This window comes from Chrysemys picta, chromosome 3 (assembly GCF_011386835.1).
Source record: "Chrysemys picta bellii isolate R12L10 chromosome 3, ASM1138683v2, whole genome shotgun sequence".
Classification (NCBI taxonomy): Eukaryota; Metazoa; Chordata; order Testudines; family Emydidae; genus Chrysemys; species Chrysemys picta.
Window position 1 is genome coordinate 77925771 of NC_088793.1, and position 25019 is coordinate 77950789.

Sequence of the window (25019 nt, forward strand, 5' to 3'; positions counted from 1 at the left end):
GACCCTTACCAAATCAGACAATTTCAGCTCCCAAGCACCTGCAACTGCTCAGATACCGCTACAAGAGACTGAATAGGCCTGGACTATTCATGTACATAAAGTTAAGCATGTGTGTAAGTTTGCAGGATCAAGGCCCTAATCAGAAGAAAGCTCAGTTTCTTCTTATATTGATATTTTTAATGAAATATTCAAAACCGAAATGAAAGAGAAAAAAAAAATCACAAAGTCCAAATGTGGGCTGTCAACAAACTGTTGAAAAGGATGTTATTTTAGAAACACTTTAATTGGTTATATAATTCATCCTCTTCGTTATTTCCCCATATTCCTAAGAAGGAAGGTCTTTCCTTCAGAATAACTGATATACATTTTTATTTACAGTTTTCCTAAGCTGACTCAAAAGGGAAGAGACTGGGATTCTCTAAAATTTAGAAGCATTATAAACACCATCGTATAGAAGTTAAGAGGACAAAAAGCTTTGTTGACCCGTGGAAGGAGAAGCAAGGGGTGAAAGATGGTAGAGGAGAGGGATTGAAGGAAGGAAAAAGTCAAAGGGTTTACCTTAAAAAATTCCCTTCAAATAAAACAAACTAACAACAAAAAAATAGTATTTCTTTTTCAGTGGTATGACAACCTAATTTTCTTTGCTTCTTTCCTACTCTCTTTATAATGTAATTTTTTGAGTCTTTCTGCTTCAGCAAGAGGGAGGGAGAAGCTCAGACATCATCACTGCTACTAGCAAATAGTTTAAATTTTTGAGAAAAGTTGCTGATCAAAGAAACGAAGATGAGAGGTTAGCACATTTACTGAATGGTTACTGATTGAACATGTCTAGATCATGACTATTAGGCACAGCCCCAAGTAAGGCTGGGGGTGGAAAAGCATTACCCCAGGGAGAGCACTGAGAGACATTCTGGACTTTCTGGTTTACAGCCAGAGCTGCTATACCCCTTTGGGGAGCAAGGCCTGCTCCTTGGGGTGGTGGGGCAGTGTGAAGCCTGGCCTTGCCTTGCCTCCTTCCTGCACCTTTTGTGGTACTGAGAGACCTCCTGGGAGGAGGGACTGCAATACTATGTGGCTCTTACACAGGACATAAAGGGCAGGGGGGAAGAGAGAAGGTTTTTTGTACACACCCATACCCACTATACATCTGGGGACAATCTGACCAAAAGTGATTATGCAAATCAATGCACTCTAAATGGCTAGACTGGCTAATAATGGCTGGCCAATATGGATATATAAACTGGCAAATCACAAGATTATTAAGAAATAAGTGTATACCGATTATGAAAATTAAACACTTACAACTGGATGGGGAGGAAAAGGAATTGCATAACTCATAAAACTATAGCCATGCTGCATCTGAAACTGCGCATCTGAAACTGCACAACTGCCCTGCACTCGGTATAACATAACACGACAATACAAAAACATATATCAGATGCTTCCAAGAGAGAAGAAAATATCTATGTCTGCAGGCCTACTTGCTCTCTGCTATTCAAAGGCACTAATAAACAACACCTCTAATAGGTATATCTTGTTTCTATCTTAACGCAAGATAGCAAAGGCCACTTCAAAATGATTCAGTATAGGATGTGGCAGCGAAGGAGATAGCTGAAGGAATGGCAGAGCACTGGTGGACCTTCAGGATTGGCACTTGCTTGTCTGGCTGAAGAATGTCACAAACATATTTTTGTTAGTTTTATTTTAAAAATTATTCCAGTTAATTGTGTTTTAATGTTATCATTCAGTGTTACCAAACATATTTACATTAATTATTCAACATGCTTAAATCAATTAATAATTTGCCACAGAACTCAGTACTGCTTGCCAGAGACATGGGTCTTTGAGTGCGAAGGAATTCTACAGAGCTAGGATATGTCAAAACTCCCACTGTTGAGCCCCAGCTAGATCTAGTATTTGATGATACCTTAGAATAGATTATGCTTTTCATTTACCTGGCTATGTGAGTTTGGCTAACCATATACAAATACATTATAATGTAGTAAAAGAGTTTTATTAATATGCATTTGGGATGACTGAACTCAGAAAGCCATTCTAAGTGAGTGCCCATAAAATATTTAAACTACACCTCACTATAATATATTGAGAACTATGGAATCCTTACCCACTTTCCCTATGGTTTAAATCCCACTTCCAGACCCAAAGGACAAAGATATTGGACCTGAAACCTGACACTGGCATACTGCTAGGAACGTTGTAGATACTCAAAACCTGAGTGTTGATAGTCATGTGAAAAACTATGAAGCCATGCAACAAATTGTGGAGACATGAAACAAATTACATTTATCATGAACCTTTGACCATCTCATCTGCACTCTGACCACTAAACTACATCCAACAGGACTATGCCTACCCCCAAAACGTCGAAGCAGTTTCAAACAATTGTCATAAAAAAAAAATCTTCCAGAGAAATATTTCCTTAGTTTTTTCCTTCTACCAGTTTATGTTCTTCTCCTGACTATCGAATTACTATTGTTGAAGGCTCTAGTAGAGCATATACAGCAGTGTTAAAGAAAAATAGGTATTTACATTTCCTGTAAACTATGAAACACACCAAAAAGTAAAAATAAGGAATTCCACTATGAAAAAAAATATATCTGTGTTCTGATTTATTCCAATACACAAAATAATATCTAAAAACAACATCAAAGGAATAAAACTCTTTAAATGACTGTATCCCAAGAAGAAAAAGATTTCAAATATGACTGAATGATTGATTTTATTAACCTGTTAAATTAACAAATATGCTGTCTAATAATTTATGATACTGCAAGTCGTGAGATCTTCTAAAACAAATACTTGACATAGGACAAAACGTGTGTAGATCAGAGCTATGGCTTCAAGAACCTTGACGGTATAACTCATATCTGACTTTCACTACTGAAATGCTGACAGTGACTAAAGCATGATAGCTGTTTTGATAAGAATGAGTGCTATGCGTTGATGGTTAATTTGGCCATTGAAAACGTATTTTGTATGATAGTGGGTAAAAGCGTTCGACAGGACAACTCAGAAGGGACCTTTTCACTTACTATTTAAAAAAACAATAACTCTCTGCTATAGAAAATATCTTCTCCCATTCAAACACTTAAAGAATTGCTGATGTCAGGTAAAGCAGAAATAGCAAATATTTATCCTCACATCAGGAAAGGATTACAGAACCAGAAAGCAGGTTAGATTTTTTTTTAAATGCATTTTCTACCTGATAAGCCTTGTGACTGATGCCATATACTAATGGATTTGCTCTCATCCGTACATAAAGATAAGTGTAACTTATCCACTTTACTGCTTCCTCCACATTAGTTACTGTTCCAAGAGCAACCTGTAAGGAGGAAGAGAGACAAAAATTGAACTTTCATATTAGAGGAAAACACAAGCATTAAGTTCATAATATACTGAATTCAGACCATTAGCACTAGATTAGAGAAAGTGTCCGTAGTTTTCCATTTTAAATATACTAAAATAATAATCATAACAATCTCTTCTGAACCACCTACATATCTGCATTTCTAAAGCATGAATAACCATGATACCTTTTTTCACAGTAGATTTCAGATACTTGAGCACCTAAATGATCTTTTAATGTAAAAATTATAAACAGTAGAAAAGATCACGCAATACAGGCTTCTATTACAAGGAATTTGTAATTCTTCTATGAACAAGATTCATATTTTAAACCTTTAAAACCATGTAAACTTACCTTCCTGTCTGAGTTTAAGTGAGATGTTTGCAACCTGACTTAAATAGAAAATGTTTCAATTATATCCTCATATGTGTTTAAGAAGCCATATTGTAAGGGAAAATGTCCTGAAATTGTGGAAATAACATGACTATAGATATTTTTCAAATTGGCACACCGGGCTTTTTACCATGTCTCCATATACTGTCATCACTTTAAAAATAGGTTTCACCTGCCTTTTATCTTTGAAGATTCACATACACATGGTATCTAGCCAGGGCCAGTTGTAGGGGCGATTGAGAAAGGCGCTCACCCCGGGTGGTAACTTCCGGGGGTGCCGTACCGCTGGGTGTTTTGTTTTGTTTTGCTTCGCTATGACTGGCCAGCCTTTATTTTATTATTGTTATTTTTTGCTCCGCTGATTGGCCAGCTTATTTATTTATTTTTTTGGCTCGGTCACCAGTGTGGAGGGAAGAGAGATTGCAAAAACATTTTTCATCCTAGCCAGCAAAATGGCTAGGGCTGCTCCTGCCTTTAGCACACAGCTGTAATATCAGAATGCAACTGAAAGTTGAGTGGGTGATTTTATATATTTCTGTAGACTCCTAATGCAACCATACTGAAACAATATCTCACTCAGGAATCTTTTTGTAAGTTAGTAAAGTATTGACACATTACATATTTACATTTTTAAAAAGGCAACTTCAGTTCTATTCTCTATCAGTTCTAGTCACAAAAGACAATTATTTTTGTTTTTATTCTAACATGTTAATATTACTTGGCTGCGGGAATTCAAGATTTCCATTATACTACTCAAACAATATATACTCTTTTGCTTTGTTTCTCTCCATATTGTTTGGCAAACTCCTTAACACTGACTAATGTTAAAAGATCAATTTTCTTTTATGGTCTGTCTCTCAAATAAATCCATTCAATTACTTGAAAAAAAAAAAGCACACACAATGGTAAGCAATTTCTAATTCTCAGATCTACAGGTCTATGTTAATAATAGGGAAATTCATTGTTATAAAATAGGAAACAAACAAAAAGCCCAACCTTACACTAAAAATAATACTGACACCCCAAATCTACTGTTAGTTAAACCAGTTTAAATCTGGAGTAACCCCTTTTGACTTCAATAATGAATGTTCATACTTAAATCTCAGCTAAGGCTATGCTTCATAAGACTGGCTTGTTTCCCAGTAGGATAGAAATGGACACCAAATAAGTAATATTTTGATAAGTGCAGATATTCATGGGACACTGAATGGGTTAAGAATGCACAATTATCCTAAGCTACTTTAACTCAGTTGAAAGGGAGGGAAGACATCTTATCTAGTGCATAAGCTTATCATCAATTTGCTACCCAAACTAATTTGTGCATTTGATTTCTCCCCATGACTCAATAAACCCCTTTCCGGTACATAACCTGAAGTAGCATAATGACATCTTTCAATATTACATAACCCCTCCTGAAAATATCTAATTTCGAATCAGCAAGGTATAAAGCTCTTATTCTGGAAGATAGCAAAGTCTGACGCGAGTCAAAAACAAACCACTGTTTCTGCCTCATTCATTTTAATTACTCATTTTGCATTTAGATTTGTTCAAAATTAAATATTTCCATAGTTAAAAGCAAAGCTAAGGAGGAAGATAGTAAGAATGTGTAGTATAGATGGGTTGCAGATGAAATCTGTAAATGTTTGTAAGGCTTTAAAACCTATTAATGCTCATCATTTTTTTAAGTATTGTACTCACTGAATGTCATATGGAGAAAAAAGCTACTTCTGAATATTTGCTGCCATCTAGTGACCACCTAAAGTTCCTGTGGATTGCTGGATAAGGTCAACATAGGCTAACAACAAAGTACTTTCTACTGCAAACACTTAAGAGTAATTATGAAACAAATGATCTATAAAATGAGAAACCGTCCTACCCCAATAAAGAGAAGGGAGCTGTATCATTCTTCAGTAAAGGTAAAGAACTTGAGTAAAAGGCAAAGACACACTGAAGAGGGCTAATTTAACTGAATAAATCTGAACTATAGAAGCATTCTATTTAAGTTCAGGAATATAGTAGGTTTTTATTTTGTAAATATAGTAAGAACTATTTTTCTTATCATTTCTTTGAATCCCCTGTACAAAGATCAAATAAAGACAACCTATCAATTCGCTATCTTTTAAACATAGTCTCTTTGCTAGAGATAAAAAAGAAAAGCTCAATACATCCTATCAGAATCAAATTTTCTTTAATTCTTCACTCTTCCATGCTAAATAATCTTAGGCTTGGTCATTTTCTCTGAAATGTAAGATCCACCACTGCTGAACTTTTCTAGACCTATTCTATCTCAGTTAGATTCTTCTTAAATAGCTTGTCTACACTCATCTCATTGTCCCTAAAACAAATTGTGAATCTTGCTAGCACTGGTGCAGCTTTACAGAGTTAGCAATGGGGGAGACTCTTGTATAGAGAAGGTGCCGGTGGCCATCAGGACTTCAAGACACCATATCTTCTAGACTTGATCTAAAAGGAATTTGAAAACTGGTGGTAATATGCTGGTGACAGCTCTACAAAACCACTCCCATTGTTTCTGCAACAGTCAATAGTTGGGTGATTCTGAGGGGAAAAAAGCCAGTATAGACACAGCCTATGTGAGGTGATCAAAACTGAACACACTACCTCAGATGATGGTGTGCCACTGTTCAGTGTAATGGTATCCCATTTGCATTTTATTTTATTTTTTTCCTCCAAAATGTTTTTGGCCTATTGGAGACGTATTCTGCTACTTATGATGATTCCTACAACTTTCCAAGCTTATATCTAATCAGTATATATGTGAAGATCTAATAAGTATATGACTATTGCTGAACTCAAAGAGATAAATGATCAGGTTGCCATCTAGAAAAACAATAGACTACTGTAACTAGTTTGACTTACTATTGATTTTCTGTAATCAAGCGAACACCAATCTTTCCTGCCTTGTCATGACAGTAGGATAAATCATGTCCTGCATATCAGATACCATAAAAAAATCGTTGTTTCATGGTCTTGTCAATGCCTTACTTTGGCTTTTCAGCATTTTCAGTTAATCACAGTATTGCTACTTCCACTAAAATGTTCATAAACAATCATTAGCACACTTCTCAACAGATTCTCAGCTGATTTAGCTGCACTGAAGCCAGTGGAATTTCATTAACATGCACCAGCTGGGGATCTGGCCCTTAAAGTACAATATTACAATTACATTACAATACATTGGTCTTTTAAAAAAATCAGACTTTCAGAATTTCATTCTACTTCTTTGCTTATTTATAAGTTGGACCAATAATTAAGAGACTCTAAATGGTTTAGTGTTGCAGCATATCACAACTTCTTAGTTTTTTTAACCATTTAAGTAACACAATATTTATTATTCAGTATTATTTTTTTATTATCGTAGCACCTAAGAGCCTCAGCCTTAGACCAGGACCCCACTGTGCTAGGTGCTGTACAAACACAGAACAAAAAGACAGTCATGCTTGTTTATTATTTTGGGAATTTGGCATACAAAATATTCCTTTCTACACTAGTTTGCCAATTTTCTTTCTCCCCTCTCACTCCCAGTTTTTAACTTAGCGTAATAAAAATTAAAATGACTATATTTTAGCATATTCTCTAAATTTTTTTGTGATCTGGTCAGTCTTATTAACTACTAAAGTATATATATTATGTGATTCAGTTACTCCCCAACTTCTCTGACTTTATAATGCATTGCTTTACGTTTCATACTGAAGGTAACTGTGTGATCTACAATATTGTCTTTGCAATGGGTAAAAAAGCCTTAACATTTTTACATAGTACCATTTGGGTATTTCGTTACTGTTAAGGATCATTTGAATTTCCATTGCGTCCACCTTTGGGCCTAGGATGGATTTCATTCATGTTTGAGGACATTAAATTATGCTACTGAACATTTTAATGCCTATTTAGTAAAATATTATCATATTCCTCTCTGTTATAGATCTGCAGCCACAATATTATAGATTATGTACAATTCTTCATAAACAGGCTAACTTTGTTATGGATGTTAGTTTTACTAGGAATATGAAATACTTGCACTCCATTTTTTAAAATTTAAATATTTTGGTGCCTAGCAGTTACTCCAGCTGAGTACTATTCCAACATTACAGAGCACTTTCTCCCGCATCTGTCTTGCTTTTACATACTCCTTTTCCTTGTGACTATTCTACATGAGGATTAAGTGCCCATTTGGATACATATCAGCTCAGCTGGTACTATGGAATGATATTTACCTTTCCAAGTCTTCTGTAATTAGTTTTGTTTGATGGTGTCTAAGCTAATGAAATGTAGATAATTTATTATTAAATGGAAGAAAAACAAATAATAATGCTACATTAAAGCATCACAGTTAAAATCACAAACCCAGAAAATGCAAAAGTTAGGGTTCCAAAAACAATGCTAACGGCACATTTGTTTAACAACAGACAGCTGCAGCAAGTCTGGGTTAGCAGAAGCTTGGTACATTGATTTGTTATGTGTTTGTACAATGCCATAGCACAAAGAAGTCCTGATTTAACTGGAGTCTCTGGGTGTTGTTACGCTAGAATATAATAAATCATAATAAATGGTAGGCACTAGCTTCGTCTTTGCAATGAACGAAACAAACATTTAAAATGGAAACTGTGAATTTGCAAAATATTCTAGAATGCAGCAAAACAGCAAACAAAAATGAGAATGTCCCTAAAATGATGTTTACCTATCCTTGATATGAAGCTAGATGTTTACCTAGCTGATTTTAAAAGTGCAAATTAAGTTTAAAAAAAATTGGACTTTTGCCCTTCTTTTCTTTACCCTATAAAGAAGGCCTGCAAAAATTAATCCTCCTCTCCCTGAAAAAGGATATGTTTTCTGCTTGCTCTGTTTTAACCATGGAAATAACATCAGGTATGGTCTTTGGTTTTGCTGAAAAAGCACAAGAATCTTGGGATATTATACCTTATTTGAAGAGGTAAAGTGTTGATGCTCTAATAAAATGTTCCTTCTCCAAAATATTAGTCAGTCACTGGAATTAAACAGACATTAAGAAAAAGAAACAAACCCCAAAATTTTAGACATTCTAACTAAAGGTCCCTTCCCTCCTGAATTATTATAAATGCTTGTGATACTGTCATTTCACTAGTTCCCCACTTGTCCTAGGACAGAGAAAACCTGAATTTATAATGTAAAAATAAAGTGGAAAAATAAATACTTTTTGGGAAGGGGGAAAAATAGTAAAAAAATTAAATCGCCCTTTCAGGCCTTCTTCATACATCATAAGAAACAAATAAAAGGCATAAACCCAATATTTTCCTATGAAATCTTTCAGGATTTTGCTGTAGGTTTTTCCAGTGAAACTATTCCTAACACAAATTGTCCTAACAGAGTTGTGAGCATCATCTCCTATGTTAATCCAAGCCCTCTGAGCAGCCCAAGAACATGACGAGAAGTCACAACAGGGCTAGGACTCTTCTAAAAATCTTAGTAGATGGCAAACAGCGATTCTCAGAAGTGATTATTTTTCCAATTTAAAAAATAGTTAAAAAAAGTTTTCTCTTGCCAAGCAAAATCACTAATCCCCAATGAACATTATGTTGAAGCAAAGTTTCAAACTTAACGGGACAACTGGTGCCACTAATACTCTCTTTATACCAGTTGATGATCTGGCCCACAGTGTTTCTTCATTAGCTCTATTTACTAGAGTACAGCTAGATTTTTTTTAATTAAACATGTATTATTTAACTCATCCATGTGTGAATTAAAAAGGAAAATCAATTACAGCTGAGACTAAACATGTAAAATTTTATTTAAAAAAAGCCAATATTTAGGAAGTTATGAATGTGAAAACAGCGTTATAACAGAAATCATTTTGCAACTTCTACTGTTGTCGACACTAGCAGGCACCAGTTAATATGTTATTGTTCTCAAACTTCTTTGCACCTTGACCCCCTTCTGACAACAAAAATTACTGCACAACCCCAGGTCGGGGGCTAAAGCTCGAGCCCTGCCACCTCAGGCTGAAGCCCTTGGGCGATGGGGGTCGGGCTTTGGCTTTGGCCCTGGGCCCCAGCAAGTCTAACACCATCCCAGGTGACCCCATTAAAACGGGGTCGCGACCCACTTTGGGGTCCTGACCCACAGTTTGAGAACCGCTGGATCAGAACCATTGACCGGCCTAAGAATTATTTTAGTTACCATGTCTGGATATGTTTTTATTTCACATTGGAGGTGGTTGCATGCATTCCAAAATCTTTATCACCAGCTAGAGCTCTAATTTGTATGTTTTGATAAATAAATATATAAAACGTGCGTGTGTGGAGTCTGGGTAGAAGGGCACCCATTCATTCTGCAACAGTCCCAATTGCCAGCACGTATCTAAGATTTTAAAGTTCAGCTGGACAAGTTCTGCCTGCTTTATATTCAAAAAATAAAAATAAAAAAATAATCATTTGATTTAATAGGGAAAAAACTAATTATAATTAACATTGCTCTGTTCTGTAAGTGCTAATTAGCAATAGTGTGTTATGTATTTAAATCAAAATTCCTATATAATTTTATAAAATTATATCAACTAAAAATAGTATCTCTAGAAAATAAGATGGGGAGAGACTTGCATGGTGTTATCAATTACCTTCATTAGATTCCATCAAAAGGATCCTCCTACATCCATCACAGTTAAAGATTTATATCATAACTGTACAATACATTAATTAGTGATTGTCCTGGAAGAACTATGCATCTGTCAATGTGATTTACAATCTTCTACCTTCTTCCTCACCTCCACCAGTAATTACTATCTCTACTAGAATATATGAGTCATGACATCAGTCATATTAACACTGGCATTAGGAGCTAAAGTGGCATATCCTATATGTTGTGCTACGCCAAGTAACAGTTTTGTGAACTTCTCCAGGGGACAAAGAACTCTCACATTATTTCTCATATAGGCTTTTGAAAACATGAGTTTTTTAAGCCAATTCCACACCTCAGTTTTCCAAAGGTGCTCATTGCAACTGAAAGTCTTGTCTGGCCAGGAGGAAGTAAAGAGTTTGGGGCTCCTTTAAGCATCTCTTCTAAATTTGACTTACACGGGACTTACCTGGGTGGAACCAAAGGGGGAACAGGAAGTGGACGGTCAAGAGGAAAGCATTTATATCCCATGCAGTCTGGAAGGAACTCTCTCTCTCATTAATCAGAGATCAGCAACACCCACCCTCCAACCATGGGATCAGAGTAAGACTGTGTTTTTATGATCTGCTGTGGGCATTGCACTAGTCATTGTTTTTCTTTCAGGGCTGGGAAAGAATTTTTCCCTCACTGCCAAATTGGCTGAGGTGGGGTGGGCTTTTTGCCTTGCCCACAGGTCAAGGATCCAGTGGGGGTAGGTAAAGAGGTTAAGCCAAGATGCCACAATTTAGCAGGTACCAGGTGTCCAGTGCAGTACTTGTTACAGAGACAATACAGTTCCCTAATAAATAGCAGTTGGAAGGGGATTTAGGAGAAGTCATCCATTAAAGAAGCTGGGAAAAGGAAGGTTGGAGCTCCTAAAATCAGACAACAGGGAGACAACCCAACCCCTCTGTCCCTCCCAGTTCCTCTTAACCCTCCTATGAGAGGCGGATGGAGGGGTCCCAGCAACAGGCTTGGACCAGGTTAGAAAAGGGGAGAGTTGACAGCGGCACTTGCGAATAAGTGGAAATGATTGAGAAAAGCCCTGTACAATTTCTTATCGAGTATTCCCAGATAAGTTAAATGAGGAGAGTTGAGGCCTAATTAAACCTCATCCATTGCTGGTTGTGGAAAAAAGTCAAAGCTTCATTAATAAAGTCTTTGCATAATGCTTCAAGATAGGAAAAATACATTAACATAGCTCCCCATACATTAAAAAGACAGATTCTAGAAAGACAGATGCACAACCAGCTACTCTTTTACGATAAGTCCATACCAGAAAACTTGCTTAAAAACAGGCAATACAATTGTCTGTTTCTTTAAAAAATCACAAAGATAGAAAGTTATCACTATCACTTACATAAGAAAACTTGATGCGGTTTTGGCAATAACTTGTGGCATGTTTCCAAATGGGGATAATGTCCTTTTCGCAATAACCATTATAACCCGATGTTGGTGTTAAAACGGCTCTATAAAGATGGACACTTCTCTGCTTTGAGGCCATTCATGAGAAAAAATTGCAGTAACTCTAATTTTGTAATTTACTGCAATTTCTAGGAAAACAGAGCACTTAGAGGGAACCCATCACTCTTCTAGAAATCAGAAGACTCTTGTCCAAAAGTTTTTGTCAGAAATTTCTCCAAGTTCTCTTTCCAACCTCTCAATCATATATAATTTATGTTTTGTTATTTTAATATTATTATCTCTACCCCAGAAAAGACCCCAAGTAGCCTAATTAGTTATTAAAAATAAGTTTTATAGTTAAACAGATGAATATATGCTTAACAGATATAAAAATCTTGGCTAAAATCCTAGTTTTTCAGTCATAGGATTATCCATACCTATTAAATTGAACTTTTTATTGGCATGTAGTATTCAGATATTATAAGGTAAGACAGCTAATTGATAGGATTTTCTTCAACTTTTGTTCAAAGGGCAGTAGTTAGACACAAAAACTGGGTATTTGAGTTGGAAACTTTCAAGCCCTTTATTAGTTGGCTCAATCTTCTGTTCCATACTACAGCTATTTAATTTTGCACTGTTTTCCTTCTGACAGAGGCACAAAACAGGACTGTCTCCTTTCGTGGATTTTGCCTTTTCTGCACAACTACCAATTGGCTTAATCACTTAAACCTTAGTGTGCTGTGGGACACTCAAACCCCCTTAACTTATGGATATGAAGTGATCCATGTCTCCGTATTTTCTAAATTAAATCAAAGATTAAGGTATAGGTTTAGACTGCGGTTTTCAAAGCCAACTGAGGGTATATTTTAATGGAAATTGTGTATCAAAATGCACAGAGATATAAGAATTGCCATACTGGGTCAGACCTGTGGTCCATTTAATTCACTATCATGTCTCTGACACTGGATAGTACCAGATGCTTCACAGGAAGGCACAAGAAACTGCAGAAGAAGCAGATATGTAGTAATCTGCCATTGATTAAGGTCTCATCCTGATCCAATAGTTAGAGATTGGTTTAAACCCTGAAACATGAGATTTTATCTTCCTTCCATTGTTCTTTTCATTAGTATTAACAGCAGGTCTTGTTATTCATACACTTGTCCAATTCCTCTTTGAATCTTTATAAGTTCTTGGCCTCAATGACATCATACAACAATGAATTCCACAGTCTAAATACATGTTGTGTGAAAAAGTATTTCCTTTGTAAGTTTTTAGTTTTCCATTTTTCAATTTCATTGAATATCTCTTTTTTCTTGCATTATGAAACAGGGAGAACATGTGATACATATTTGTATCATGTTTCCTCTTATTCATCTCTTTTCTAAGGTATACAATCCCAATCTTTCTAGCCTTCATATGAGAGTTTTTCCCCACCTAATCATACTCCTTGCCTTCTCTGAACCCCACACTAATTCTGCAATATCCTTTTTGAGTGATCTGTATTGTTTACAATATTCCATATGAGTCTGCATCTTTAATATAGTTTTATAATACGATACTTTTTTTTCCTGTATTGTTCTCCATACCATCCCTTATGCATCTTGGATACTCTTTTTAACCAAACCCGCACATTGAGCGTAGGTATTAACTGAGTGGATCACAATGATGCCCAGATCTCTTTCCTGTATTAGTACAGTTAATTTAGAACCCTGTAAGGTTTATGATTACTACAAAATTTCCCCTCCACTGTGCAATACATTGTATTTATCAACATCGGATTTCATCTGCCATCGTGTCGACCATTCAGCTACCTTGATTAAGTCCTCCTGAAGTTCCTCATAGTATTTTATGAACTTGACTATCTTAATAATTTTGTTATGGCCTAGCTGGCTTTGAAAATTTCAACATTAGCTAAATCACTTTATGATATAAACCCTATCATTATAGTAACTGCAATTTTAAAGTGGAGCGTAGTAGCTTCACTTACTTGAAATTTTTACCCCAGAATACAAAAGAAATAGAGAAAATCTATTTGCACAGAACTCAAAATTGTTAGGTACTGTTTTCTCAACTCATGAACCGGTGTCAAGAAAAAACTCCATTGCAACTTGCGCTGAGGTGACAGATTTCCAGTCAATCCTGTATAGAGAAGATCTCCATTTGCATTAAGTTTTGAAATTTTTGCTTCACTGTGAACACGTCCCTCCAGATATGCATACAGGATGTTTTCAATACAACAAACCTAATTATGTCAAATATATACAAATGTGGTAATAACACAATGTGACATATGTTAGAAATCTATCAAGGGGCTGTTTCTGGTACAAAGTTCTTGACAAAATGGCTCAGTTTACTTTAAGTCTGCTATTTGCAGGTACAGTATTTCTTGAATTTTTTATTTTGGATATTATATTACCTGCCCAATTTATTGGAATGTAAGTTAGCTGAGGCATAAATTACTCTATTAGACATATTGTTTAAATTTCTTTTGCATGGACATAGAGTATTGACCTACTCTTTAAGCCTGGGTTAGAAATAATCAGTAAAAATGCTTGATCTACCTACACAGCAGAAAGACTTGATAGGTTCTACAGTATGTTCTTTTCAGAGTTTCATTTCTATTTTACCACAGCTATTAGATTTATAGCTTCACTTCCCCCTTTTCTTTTCCTGACCCTCAATTTTTATTAAAGTATATTATTGACTAACCTTGGTCTTTCATCGAGAGAGAGAGAGAGAAAGAGAGAAAGCACTGGAATGGGTTCCTAAGGAGGTGGTGGAATCTCTGTCCTTAGAGGTTTTTAAGGCCCGGCTTGACAAAGCCCTGGCTGGGATGATTTAGTTGGTGTTGGTCCTGCTTTGAGCAGGGAGTTGGACTAGATGATCTCCTGAGGTCTCTTCCAACCAGATTCTTCTATGATTCTATGAAATCTTGGTCTGGGGGAAAATGGTGGGAGATTCACAGGCCCTATCTCCTCTTCTTCCCCCAAGCAGATCAAAGGTGTATTGGGAGAAGAGCACAGCAGGGCTGCTGTCAGCTCTGTAGCAGCAGGCCTACGGAACTCAGTGCTCAGGACAGTAGCTGATCCACCAAGCTCCCTCCAGTGTTGTTCTCCCTTTGCTCTGCTTCATTTTTGGGGAAAGAGGAATAACAGATGGTCACAGGCGTTTCCTTTTCTAACCCACCTGTCTCTCTCTCCTATTCTGGGGTGTGTGGGAGGAGGGGATTTTCTCTCCCTTTGCCCCCAAGCCTCACCAGGTTCCTTGGGGGGCACCACTAGGAGATGCTCCTGTCCAGAACCCTTGCTACACTCCAAAACTTCCAGATATTTTTAAATTGTATGGCGGGGTGGGAGAGGGATGGGAAGCACATATGAACATTTTCACCCTTCCATAGTATTTTATTGCTAATGCTCTTTGAAGTAGCTGAAGCCTTTTCAGGCAGGTGCTGCAGCCCCAACTACACCCATCCCCTGGGCTGTACTGATGTATAAATCTACTTGGAAAGAGATTATTCCTGCAAACAGGGATTGAAAAGAGAGTCTCAATCAAGAGAGCCCAAAATGTCAAAAACGGAGACACCCCAAATCTGGCCATTTGCTCACCCTGACCCTCACACTTCTATGAAAAGCGGTACCTGCACTTTTCAGAAACTATTACATCTGTTTTAGCTTTATGTTTGGTTTTTAACTATTACTCATAGTTTTTCCTTTTTTATATAACTTGGCCCTCCAATCACAAAACAACAATTACCAAAGACTAATGTAATGACAAACAATAAAGCAAAGAAATACATGGATAAAAGAGTGAAACATATACCCAAACATCAAGACATAATGTGATCCATTAATAAAGTCATTAAGGCTTTCAAGGTTTCAATAGGTTACTGAAGGGCATTTAAATTAAATATAACAAACTTTTCCCCAATAAAAGTAAAGAAATTTAAAGTGCTTTTGAAAAGTGATTTACCCTTCTTTATTTGGAATACATACTTAGATTTCTGAATGTCCCAGAAAAATATTTTTTAATTGGTTACTATAATGACTAGCCTTTGAAAAGTTACATTTTATTATGATTAAAGAAAAATGTAGTCTGAAAATAACTATGACATTTTCAAAGAAAATAGATTTTCATTTGAGATTTTAATTTAAGCAAACTGATGACTTGCTGTTTGTAACAAATCTGTTTCAATTACTACTGTAAAACTAATATCAAAGAGAAAGAACAGGTCAAACCAGAATACGAGTTACACTTCCTAGCTCAAGGTTCAATAAATTAAATATTAAAGTTTTCACAAATAAAGGATAACTTTTCCAAAAAAATATTTTTTTTAAAGAAATTTCTTGTTAGTTTGTTTATATATAACTGTATAACAGTATAAAAGTAAAAGGAAATATTTTTATACTTTGCCTTTATTAATAAACTTTATACAGAGCATTGGAACAATCCAGTTATGCTAATTAAATCCAGATTCTCCTAAATAATAAATAAGTATATGCATCCGAAGAAGTGGGCTGTAGTCCACGAAAGCTTATGCTCTAATAAATTTGTTAGTCTCTAAGGTGCCACAAGTACTCCTGTTCTTCTTTTTGTAAAATAATTCTGTGTAAAAATATAAAAAAAGATTATAGGTTCTTCTGTAGATAGGGCTTATATCTGTTATGTTGACTCTCCATATTTTGACTTGTAATATCTATAATTACTTTCTGCTGTGCTTGTAATGCTTTGTGATACTTACCACGCGCCTGTGCAAAGTGTTGCTTATTGTTCATTTCTCTTAAATCAAAATATAGACCTGTAAAATCCCTTTATTGGGTGGCATTTCTATTAGTTTATAGACATGTTGAATATATGAATATTGCATTTTTTTGTGATTAAAACTGGTCATCTTAAGATAGTTACTCTTAACTTATCAAATGTTACCTCTGCATTTAAGTTGTCAGCAAGGCTTTCAAGAAACTGGCTCTCAATTGGGTTCTGCTGAGTAAGCAGAGTCAGGTAATGGCTGAGTTTATCATGTGTTGTAATAATGATGCCTTCTCCAAATTTGTCAAACTGAGGCCGTCCAGCTCGACCAAATATCTGCATGACATCTAAAATTCCAAGGTCAACAAAGGAGCCTCTTTTTGCAGCATATATTTGTGTTCCCTGGTTGAGGAAAAGTTAATAAAAATTACCATAAACACACACGAATATAATCCTGATGAGCTGAATACTGAAATTAGGCAAATATAGCATGATCTCAAAAGTGTACCTTAACTAATCCTTTCATAATCTGCGATATATTTAAATCTGTACTATAAAAAACCGGATTCTGACTGGAGAGAATCAGTTTAACGAGATATAAATAACATTTCAAGTCAATCAGACCCCCCCAAATCACAACAAAGATCTTGCTATTCATGCATTTTTACAGGTTTGTTTTAAGACACATTCACTTGCAGAGCAGGATAAGCACTTACCTTAATAATAACAGCATGAGCAGGAAGATTGACACCCCAGGCTAATGTGGCTGTACAAACTAGGACTTTGATATGTCCATGAGAAAACAAGTTCTCAACCAAACTTCTGTCTTGCCGCAGCATTCCTGCATGATGAATACTAAATCCATCTGGAAACAATTCACGTAACTGCTTGTTTCTGGACCTTTGTACCTACAATGGGCAAAGGAAACATATTAATTCACTTAGAACTACAGTACAGGAAGCACCATACTTAAAAAGGATTTGAATTATCACCATTTCAAGAAGAAGAAGAAGAAGAAAAAAGACTACTCAGTACTATTATGAACCATATAAAAATGAACCCTTTCCACTAATGGGGAAATGTAAGTACATACAAACACCTATTTATATACTGTAAGTGAATCAAATTGCTTCCCATAATTACTTGCAAAAGAATTCACTTACTTGGGACCCAGAAAAGCCAGATGAGCATTATACTACAGTGGCTTCATTTAAGCTGATGGCCCAGATTTACCAATTCACAGTATGAAAAGCTATTTGAAAGCCTGAATTTCTCTTTCCTTTTTAACATAAACTCGCTCTATTGGCAAGAATGATTGTTACTTTCCTGCTATTATAAGCATACCAACTGAGAATCTTTACATTTATCTGTGGATTTCTAGAGCACCCAACACTACAGTTTTTCAGAACTATATACTGTATTATAACTAATTTATTCTATGTTTAGTTGTGGCAAATGTCAATTTCTGCTTTATCATTAGATATATTAGTCCCAGTTCTGCTGTCTCGTACGCATCGCATGTCTACCAAGAGCCCATAGAGTAGCACAGTGGGTAAAGCAGAGCAGAATCTGGATCATTATGTTGGTATGTTGCCAAACACACACAATCAGTCTCTGCAAGCGAAAGGAGTGCAATTATGAAGGGGGAAGAGGAAAACAAATACTTAATTAAAGCAATTCAGATCATCTACTTTTTTCCAGAGTTAATAATTTTGGGTTCTGAGAACTTGTGGGGAAAAATATGTTGGGGCCAATGAGACACTGAAAGGGTGACAAAGCTTCTCAATACCTGAGCTTTACTGTCTCAATAGTTGTTATTTATTCATTTGAAGGGAACCAAACTAAGTTTCAAATTGGTGAAGTGTTCACGAGGATTTTTATGTAAGTCAGTAGAAAAATCACATTATGTTATTTAACTTATCTGCTGCATTGCTCAAGAATGAATAAATATGAAGCAATGCATTTCATGGGAACTATTCTTTGAAAGTTAGAAAAGGAAAACCAAATATTTTATAAAATACACAAATGAGCAAAAGGGGCATTGTATGTAGCAAATCAACCTCCAAAAAAATAAAATCTCTTCATCTGTCTTCTTAATGCAGGCAAAATGTGAATTTGCTTCACTGTCAAAGTTGAGAATACTAGAACCAAGGAACTTCCGATTTGATTTAAAATACAGTGAATCTCAGTGCTAAAGAGTTTACAATGTACGGTAATTAACTTCTGTTTGAAAAAATGTAACCTCTCTGCATGTTAGATTATACAGTATGACAACCACTGAAAACACAAACCACAAGTATCAATTCAAAATAAAATTTCACTTTCTTAATATTATGCACTGTGTTTAGCTCATACCGCTCACTGCATGTAAGTAAATGAGGTTATTGTACTTTTGGATCAAAAGAGTTGTCTCATAAAATATTGCTTAAGTATCACATAGTCGAATGCCAAAAATATTTACTGTATTACCATAATTATTTAGCCAAAGGAAGACCATTTAATTATCCATTGTTATAAAAGTTTAAGGCTAAGGTTAAAAACTAGAGACTAGCCTGAGTTGCAAAATTCAAATCCTGATCTAAATCCCCACAGACCAGAGGAGAGAAATCCAGGATTTTGGCTGAGTTCCATCTAGGGTTGCTACCTGTCAATGTTTTCCCAGGATCACACTTTTTTTTTGGATGAAGTTGTCCTGGAAAACCTACATGGGTGCGGAGTACACACTGCCAGCCAGCTGTGTAGTTTTGTGGGCTAAGGATCATCTTGGATGTCTCTTTTTTAGCACCTCAGAGGTAGCAACCCTAATTCCATCTCTAGTCAAAACCTGAGAGATTGTTGTAACCATAATGAACAAGAGCAGCTGTTGATATTAAAACAGTTGCCCAACCAGTTTCAGAAAAATCATTGTCCAGCTACACTGAAAGAAGGACAGGAGACACTTGATATGGATTTAATCAGTCCGCAACTTTATTATTAGATGTTTGGGACTACCCAGCAGATAAAAAATGTAGTGCAGGCAAATCCATGTTCATTCAAATAACTAACTATCTGGGGCTTCCACCCGCCCCACTTCATTTTCCATCCAGGTCCCCCAGCCAGCCCATGGCTGGGACCTTACCATCCACCCTCTTCTTCCCCATCGGAGAGGTAAGATGGGCTATAAGTAAGGGGGGGTTGCTCCCTGCCATACCAATCATAGGAGCCCCTCCCCATTCCATTCCTTTAACCAGCGCCTCCTTTTTAAGTCCTTTACCAGGCCATTTATCCAGTCATTGGATGCCTTCTCTATGAAGTACCTGCACTGAATATCTGCCCAAAACTTACAAAATGAGTTGCGACATAACAACTAACCCCCTTTCCTCCTCACCATAGTAAGCACTCCCTCAAACCAGCTGTAGGGAAGGCAAAAAAAAAAAAAAAAAAAACCCCACTCCACCTAAATGAATACAGTGGTGAGGGAAAATACTTTCCTAATCTCCCTAAAAAGGAGTGACTAGTGCAAAGCCCACAGAAGGTCCAATCCAATCTGATATTCGCTATCTTGAGGGGAGGGAGGATGGGTGCTGCCTTCCCTGCTGCATGGAGAAAGGGATTTTAATGCCCAAACCTGCCCCTTTTAAAGTCTTCTGCACTTATGTTCCCAGTGGATGAGTCATGTCGCCCACGCTGACCCCCAGCTTCTGGCCTCCTGCCTTCCCTCACCCGTAAAGCAGCAGCAGCTTCTGACCTCCTGCAACAGCTTCAGACCTCCTGCCTCCCCTCACCCGTAAAGCACTGCTACCCTTCCTCTGGCGAGCCTGGACAACATCTCCCCCACTTCAGGTGCGATGCAATCAAACTAATATTGGGAAAATAATCTATTAATAAGAAAGACCAGGTGCTGACATGCAGTTCTTTTAGATTTGATTAAGAGAAGAGGGAGGCTCTTAATGGAGACCAAAGGAGGAGCATGGGAAGTGTGTTTGTGAGGAAAGACAAAAATTAAGAGAAAAGGTTTAATCATTCAAGAATTCCAAATAGGTGAGCATTCTTGAGTATTTTATAATATATTTAAATATTTATTTGCACCCAAAATATACCAAAAGCCTTAAAATAAAATTCTTGAAGAATGCTGGCTCTCTTAAACACAATATTTTTAACAGGTACTTAAGAGATTAACTGTATTTTACTGCAAGATTATCAATAGTATGCTACAGAGTTCACAGTACACATTTGCTATTGTGAAAAATAATAATGATGGCTAGACTCAGACTCTCTACGGCACTGAAAAAATTAAATGATATGTATACCACTGGTGGTTTTGTAACTACCGATGCAAAGAGTTCTGTTGTACATAAAAGAATCAAATCAAACAAGTGGTGTTAAAAACAACAACTGCGAACAGGCATCAAAGAGAAAAAACACATGTAATATGCAAAAATATCCAGCAGCTGTAACATATGCAAAATCTCTGTTTGAAAGATTGCACATTGCTCTATCAAGGCCACAGAGATTCTTAAATATAAACAGCTAAAAGAAACAAGCAGAGCCAAACAGAATGAAAATGTGCCAGTCATTAAATGAGTGATACAACTGAATTATCACTTTTGTTTCTGGGACTTGAATGATTCCTATTAGCTTTTACAAAATAAAACCACCATTTAAAAACAAAACAAAAAAACTCCCAACCAAACAAGAAAACACGTTGGGGACACTGACTGATCTGAACTTCCAACTTGTTGAGGTCCTGATAATTAACACAGGCATAGTAAAAATAATATGAAATTCACCAGAATAAAGATAAATTTTCTGCCCCTTAGCGATAGCCAGCTTCTAAAAAAAATATGCACAGAATTTTGTTTAAAAGTTGGCAAGTATGGTTCAAGTGGAACATGCTCAGCACATCCAAAGACGCACTCAGAAGCTCAGATGATTAGTATTAGGCTTTGCAGAGTTCTACAGAAAGGTTCTAACATGATTTGAAAACAGTATCAATTGGAACATATTGCTAATACATAAATGAAATCATGCTCCAGTTCACGGTGGCCTTCTTTTGATTTTAGTTTGCAACCTGAATTTCACTTTTCCACAATATTCAAACTTCATTTAAAGGTAACTGCTTTCATCTAGTCACTTTAGCTTCTGGTTTTTGATTACTATTGAACTATTACACATAGAAATTCAGTATTTCCCCATTTTAAGGTCATGGTCACTTTTAATAAAAAAAATGCTACAGATCAAGTGAGTAGCTGAATTCTACATTTAATCCCTATGAATTACACACTTTAGAGTAAGAAAAATCATGCATTTCTCAAATTGTCATTTTCAAAGGGAAACTAAGTGGGTAGATTATTAAATTATACTATGGAAGATTATTTTGCCAGAAGCTGGGAATAAGTGACAGGGAATTGATTGCTTGATGATTACCTGTTCTGTTCATTCCCTCTGGGGTACCTGGCATTGGCCACTGTCGGAAGACAGGATGCTGGGCTAGATGGACCTTTGGTATGGCCGTTCTTATGTTCTTAGCCAGTGTGTAGTTTTTAAAGACAGCACCTTTGCAGACAAACCTAAGCACCATCTCCATTAATTATAGCACTGTTCCCCGATTTACTTTATTCCAGAAGCAACAAAACCAGTGATTAATATATATGAAAAGTGAAGCTGTAAAACATGAAATGATGTGTTACCTACATCTTCTTGTTTTTTATCACGGTTTTAAAGAGTTTATGTTACAATTTATCTGAAATGTTAAGTGTTTCAAGGTGGATGGCGAAGAACCTTATTACGAGGTCTGTTTCCAGTGTCCTAATTAAAATTGATTTTTCACCCCCATTGCTCAACTAGCTGCAAATTTATGACCTTTTGCTTCATGTGTGTCTGCATCAATAAGAGTATGTACTAAATAAATAAAAGATAGAAGATATTAAATAAACTTCACAGCTAAGATAGCCATGGCAATGTCTATATTTCTCCTTTCAGAGTCTTGAATTTCATGATGCTCTCTATGGGGTGCATTAAAAATGGCAGTGTTACAAACAGTACAGTGAGTGGTCTACAGTGACTCAGAGAAAAATGTGCCACTTAATTTTAATGAGAAGTGAGGCATACAAAATGAAAAAAGATTTATTCATGCATTGGTGTCTTTCAGCTACAGAGATAAAAAGCATAACATGACAGACTTCCCTACCTTCTCCTTTCATCTGATAGTACAGAGATATCATTCATGGAAAAATACAAACTAACCGCTTTTTGTTTGAACAAACAATGTTATATGAAGTATAAAGAGCAGAATGAAAATGTAACAACAGGCTTATGGTTATATTTGTCTTACTTTAGCACCTTTTTCACTTGGATGTTCAAACAGAGCTTGATAAAAAGAAGCATAGGCCAACCTATTAAATTAAAAGTGAAATGACAAAACAATGATTTCTACAATCTTCCTTCTCTAGACTGGTTCAGGACAGGCTGGGTACATCACCATTGGCTTGTCTTAACTCTGTGATGACTGATCTTTTTGGCGAAGACAAGGTTAGTTGTTTGGATTTGTTTGCAGCTAAGTCAGGTCAAGGATTTTGGTGTCACTTTGAATTTTGGTGTCTTTCCTACAGAAAGCTATGTTTCTGATTGACATGTAAGTATTTTCTTCCAGCTACATAAATGGCATTGGCTACTCCCCTACTTATCTCATAGTTACCTTGCTACAGCAAAACTTTGTCCCTGAGACCACAAGGCTGAATTATTGTAATTTCCTCCTTGTGGGGTTCACAACAGGGCATCAGTTTTAGCTTTCTCAGAGAGCAGCATCATATTTCTTCACTGGTTTGAGCAACTGTGAGCAATTTAAGTCCACCCTTCTCATTCTCTACTTCACTCTTCATTAGCTGAAAGACCTTAGCAGTATTGGCCACTTAAGCTTCACCCTGATGTATATTTGTGTTCATATACCATCAGACTTTTTGAACCAATTACAAAATATAATTAAAAACTTCTAAACAAACCAAACACCAAAACAAGCTAATCCTGCTGCAGACTCCAATAAAGGAAGTTTAATGTGCTATTAGTAGTAGATTTAATATGTGTGAATGCTACCATCATCTGTATCCTTCTTAACATATCCCTTGAAATTGAAGTGCTGGCTGCAAATTCAGTATCTTTAAAATAATTATGTAATAACTTTTCTAAATATGTGTGAATAGTAACTCTTAAGCCTTCTGAGATTTCTACTTTTAGCTATATAGCTATGACACTATACAACAGAGGAAAGGGACAGAGAGCCATTCAGGAAGGAGAGAGCAACACAGAAAGACTGAATGGAAGAGATGCGGAAAAAGGACAGGGAAGAAGACAGCCAATGGTCTCATTCCTGCTCTCACTAGAGCAAATGAGACTGGATGCAAAGTAAGGAAAAAAACCTGACCCACATATGAAGATTCAACATTTTATTTCTTTCTCTACAGGCTTCTGTTTTTCACAGTGTAAAACTGAGTGGTTGAGAGAAGTATATTAATCAATGTAATATTGTCCCTATTGGCTCATGACACCTTTGACACAGTATTTCTACCCATTTATTTTATATTTAGGCTTGGACGGGTTAGATTTGTATGGGTAAATATTTCCACTGACAATAAAAATTTACATATAGGCAAAGAAAGACAATTTTTTGCTTGAATTTGATTTAATGTTGCTTGAAAACTTATTAGAGTTTGATTTAAGGCTATTTACATTGTATATTTAGATGTATGATATTGACAATTTTGTTTTAATGGTTATAAAGCTAACTTTTCAAATCTCAATGTCAAATCTAATCGTCTGACTCCCTTACTTACCCACAACTGTAAAAATTGAATCTTAAAACCCATGGTTTTGTGCAACTTTGAAATTTTAAATTGATAAAAATAGAAAAAAAGCCAACATCAGCATTATCCGTCAAAATTATAAAAAACAAAAATCAATTTCTGCCAAGACTATTTATATTCAATTTACAGTTGCTGTTTTAAAGGGGCAGCTAGAGAGCACTGAGTTAATTGAAACCTTTGTTCCATTAAAATGTTGGAGAACAAGTAGAACAAAGACACTAAAATCACAGCAATTGGTAGGTGCAGTTTCAACTCAATGTATTATGATGTTTCATGTAAAAAATGTTTACTCAACATGCATAGTCATTTTTATCTAACAAAAATTTAAGAAACTACATGATGTCAAGAGAAAGTTGTCTAATAGTGTCTTCAGTTATGACACTATACATCACCTTATGAATGCTAGTGAAAACACAGAAAAATAGGGTAATATTAAGAGATAAAGGGATAAAACCAAGAAAGCAACATTTCTGAGCTGGCTATACTTGAAAACCCGTCTTACATGGAATAATGCTATTCCCTGTATTCCTCCTTACTTGCACAATGAGTAAATTTGCCAAGCAATTGTTCCTAGGACAAGGATGAACTAGGAGTGTCATATGATGGAAGCAAAATGAAGAGAACAG

General features: G+C 36.0%; 1 protein-coding gene across 1 annotated transcript in view; it reads right to left on the bottom strand.

Moving 5' to 3' along the window:
• ASCC3 (activating signal cointegrator 1 complex subunit 3) overlaps positions 1 to 25019 on the bottom strand; it is a 495794-nt gene that overhangs the window by 139563 nt on the left and 331212 nt on the right. The window contains exons 15-17 of the mRNA XM_065588248.1: positions 17272 to 17463; positions 16733 to 16957; positions 3224 to 3343 (exon numbers count right to left, since the gene is read on the bottom strand). Of these exons, the coding sequence (XP_065444320.1) occupies positions 3224 to 3343; positions 16733 to 16957; positions 17272 to 17463 (537 nt within the window). The remainder of the gene's footprint in view (positions 1 to 3223; positions 3344 to 16732; positions 16958 to 17271; positions 17464 to 25019) is intronic.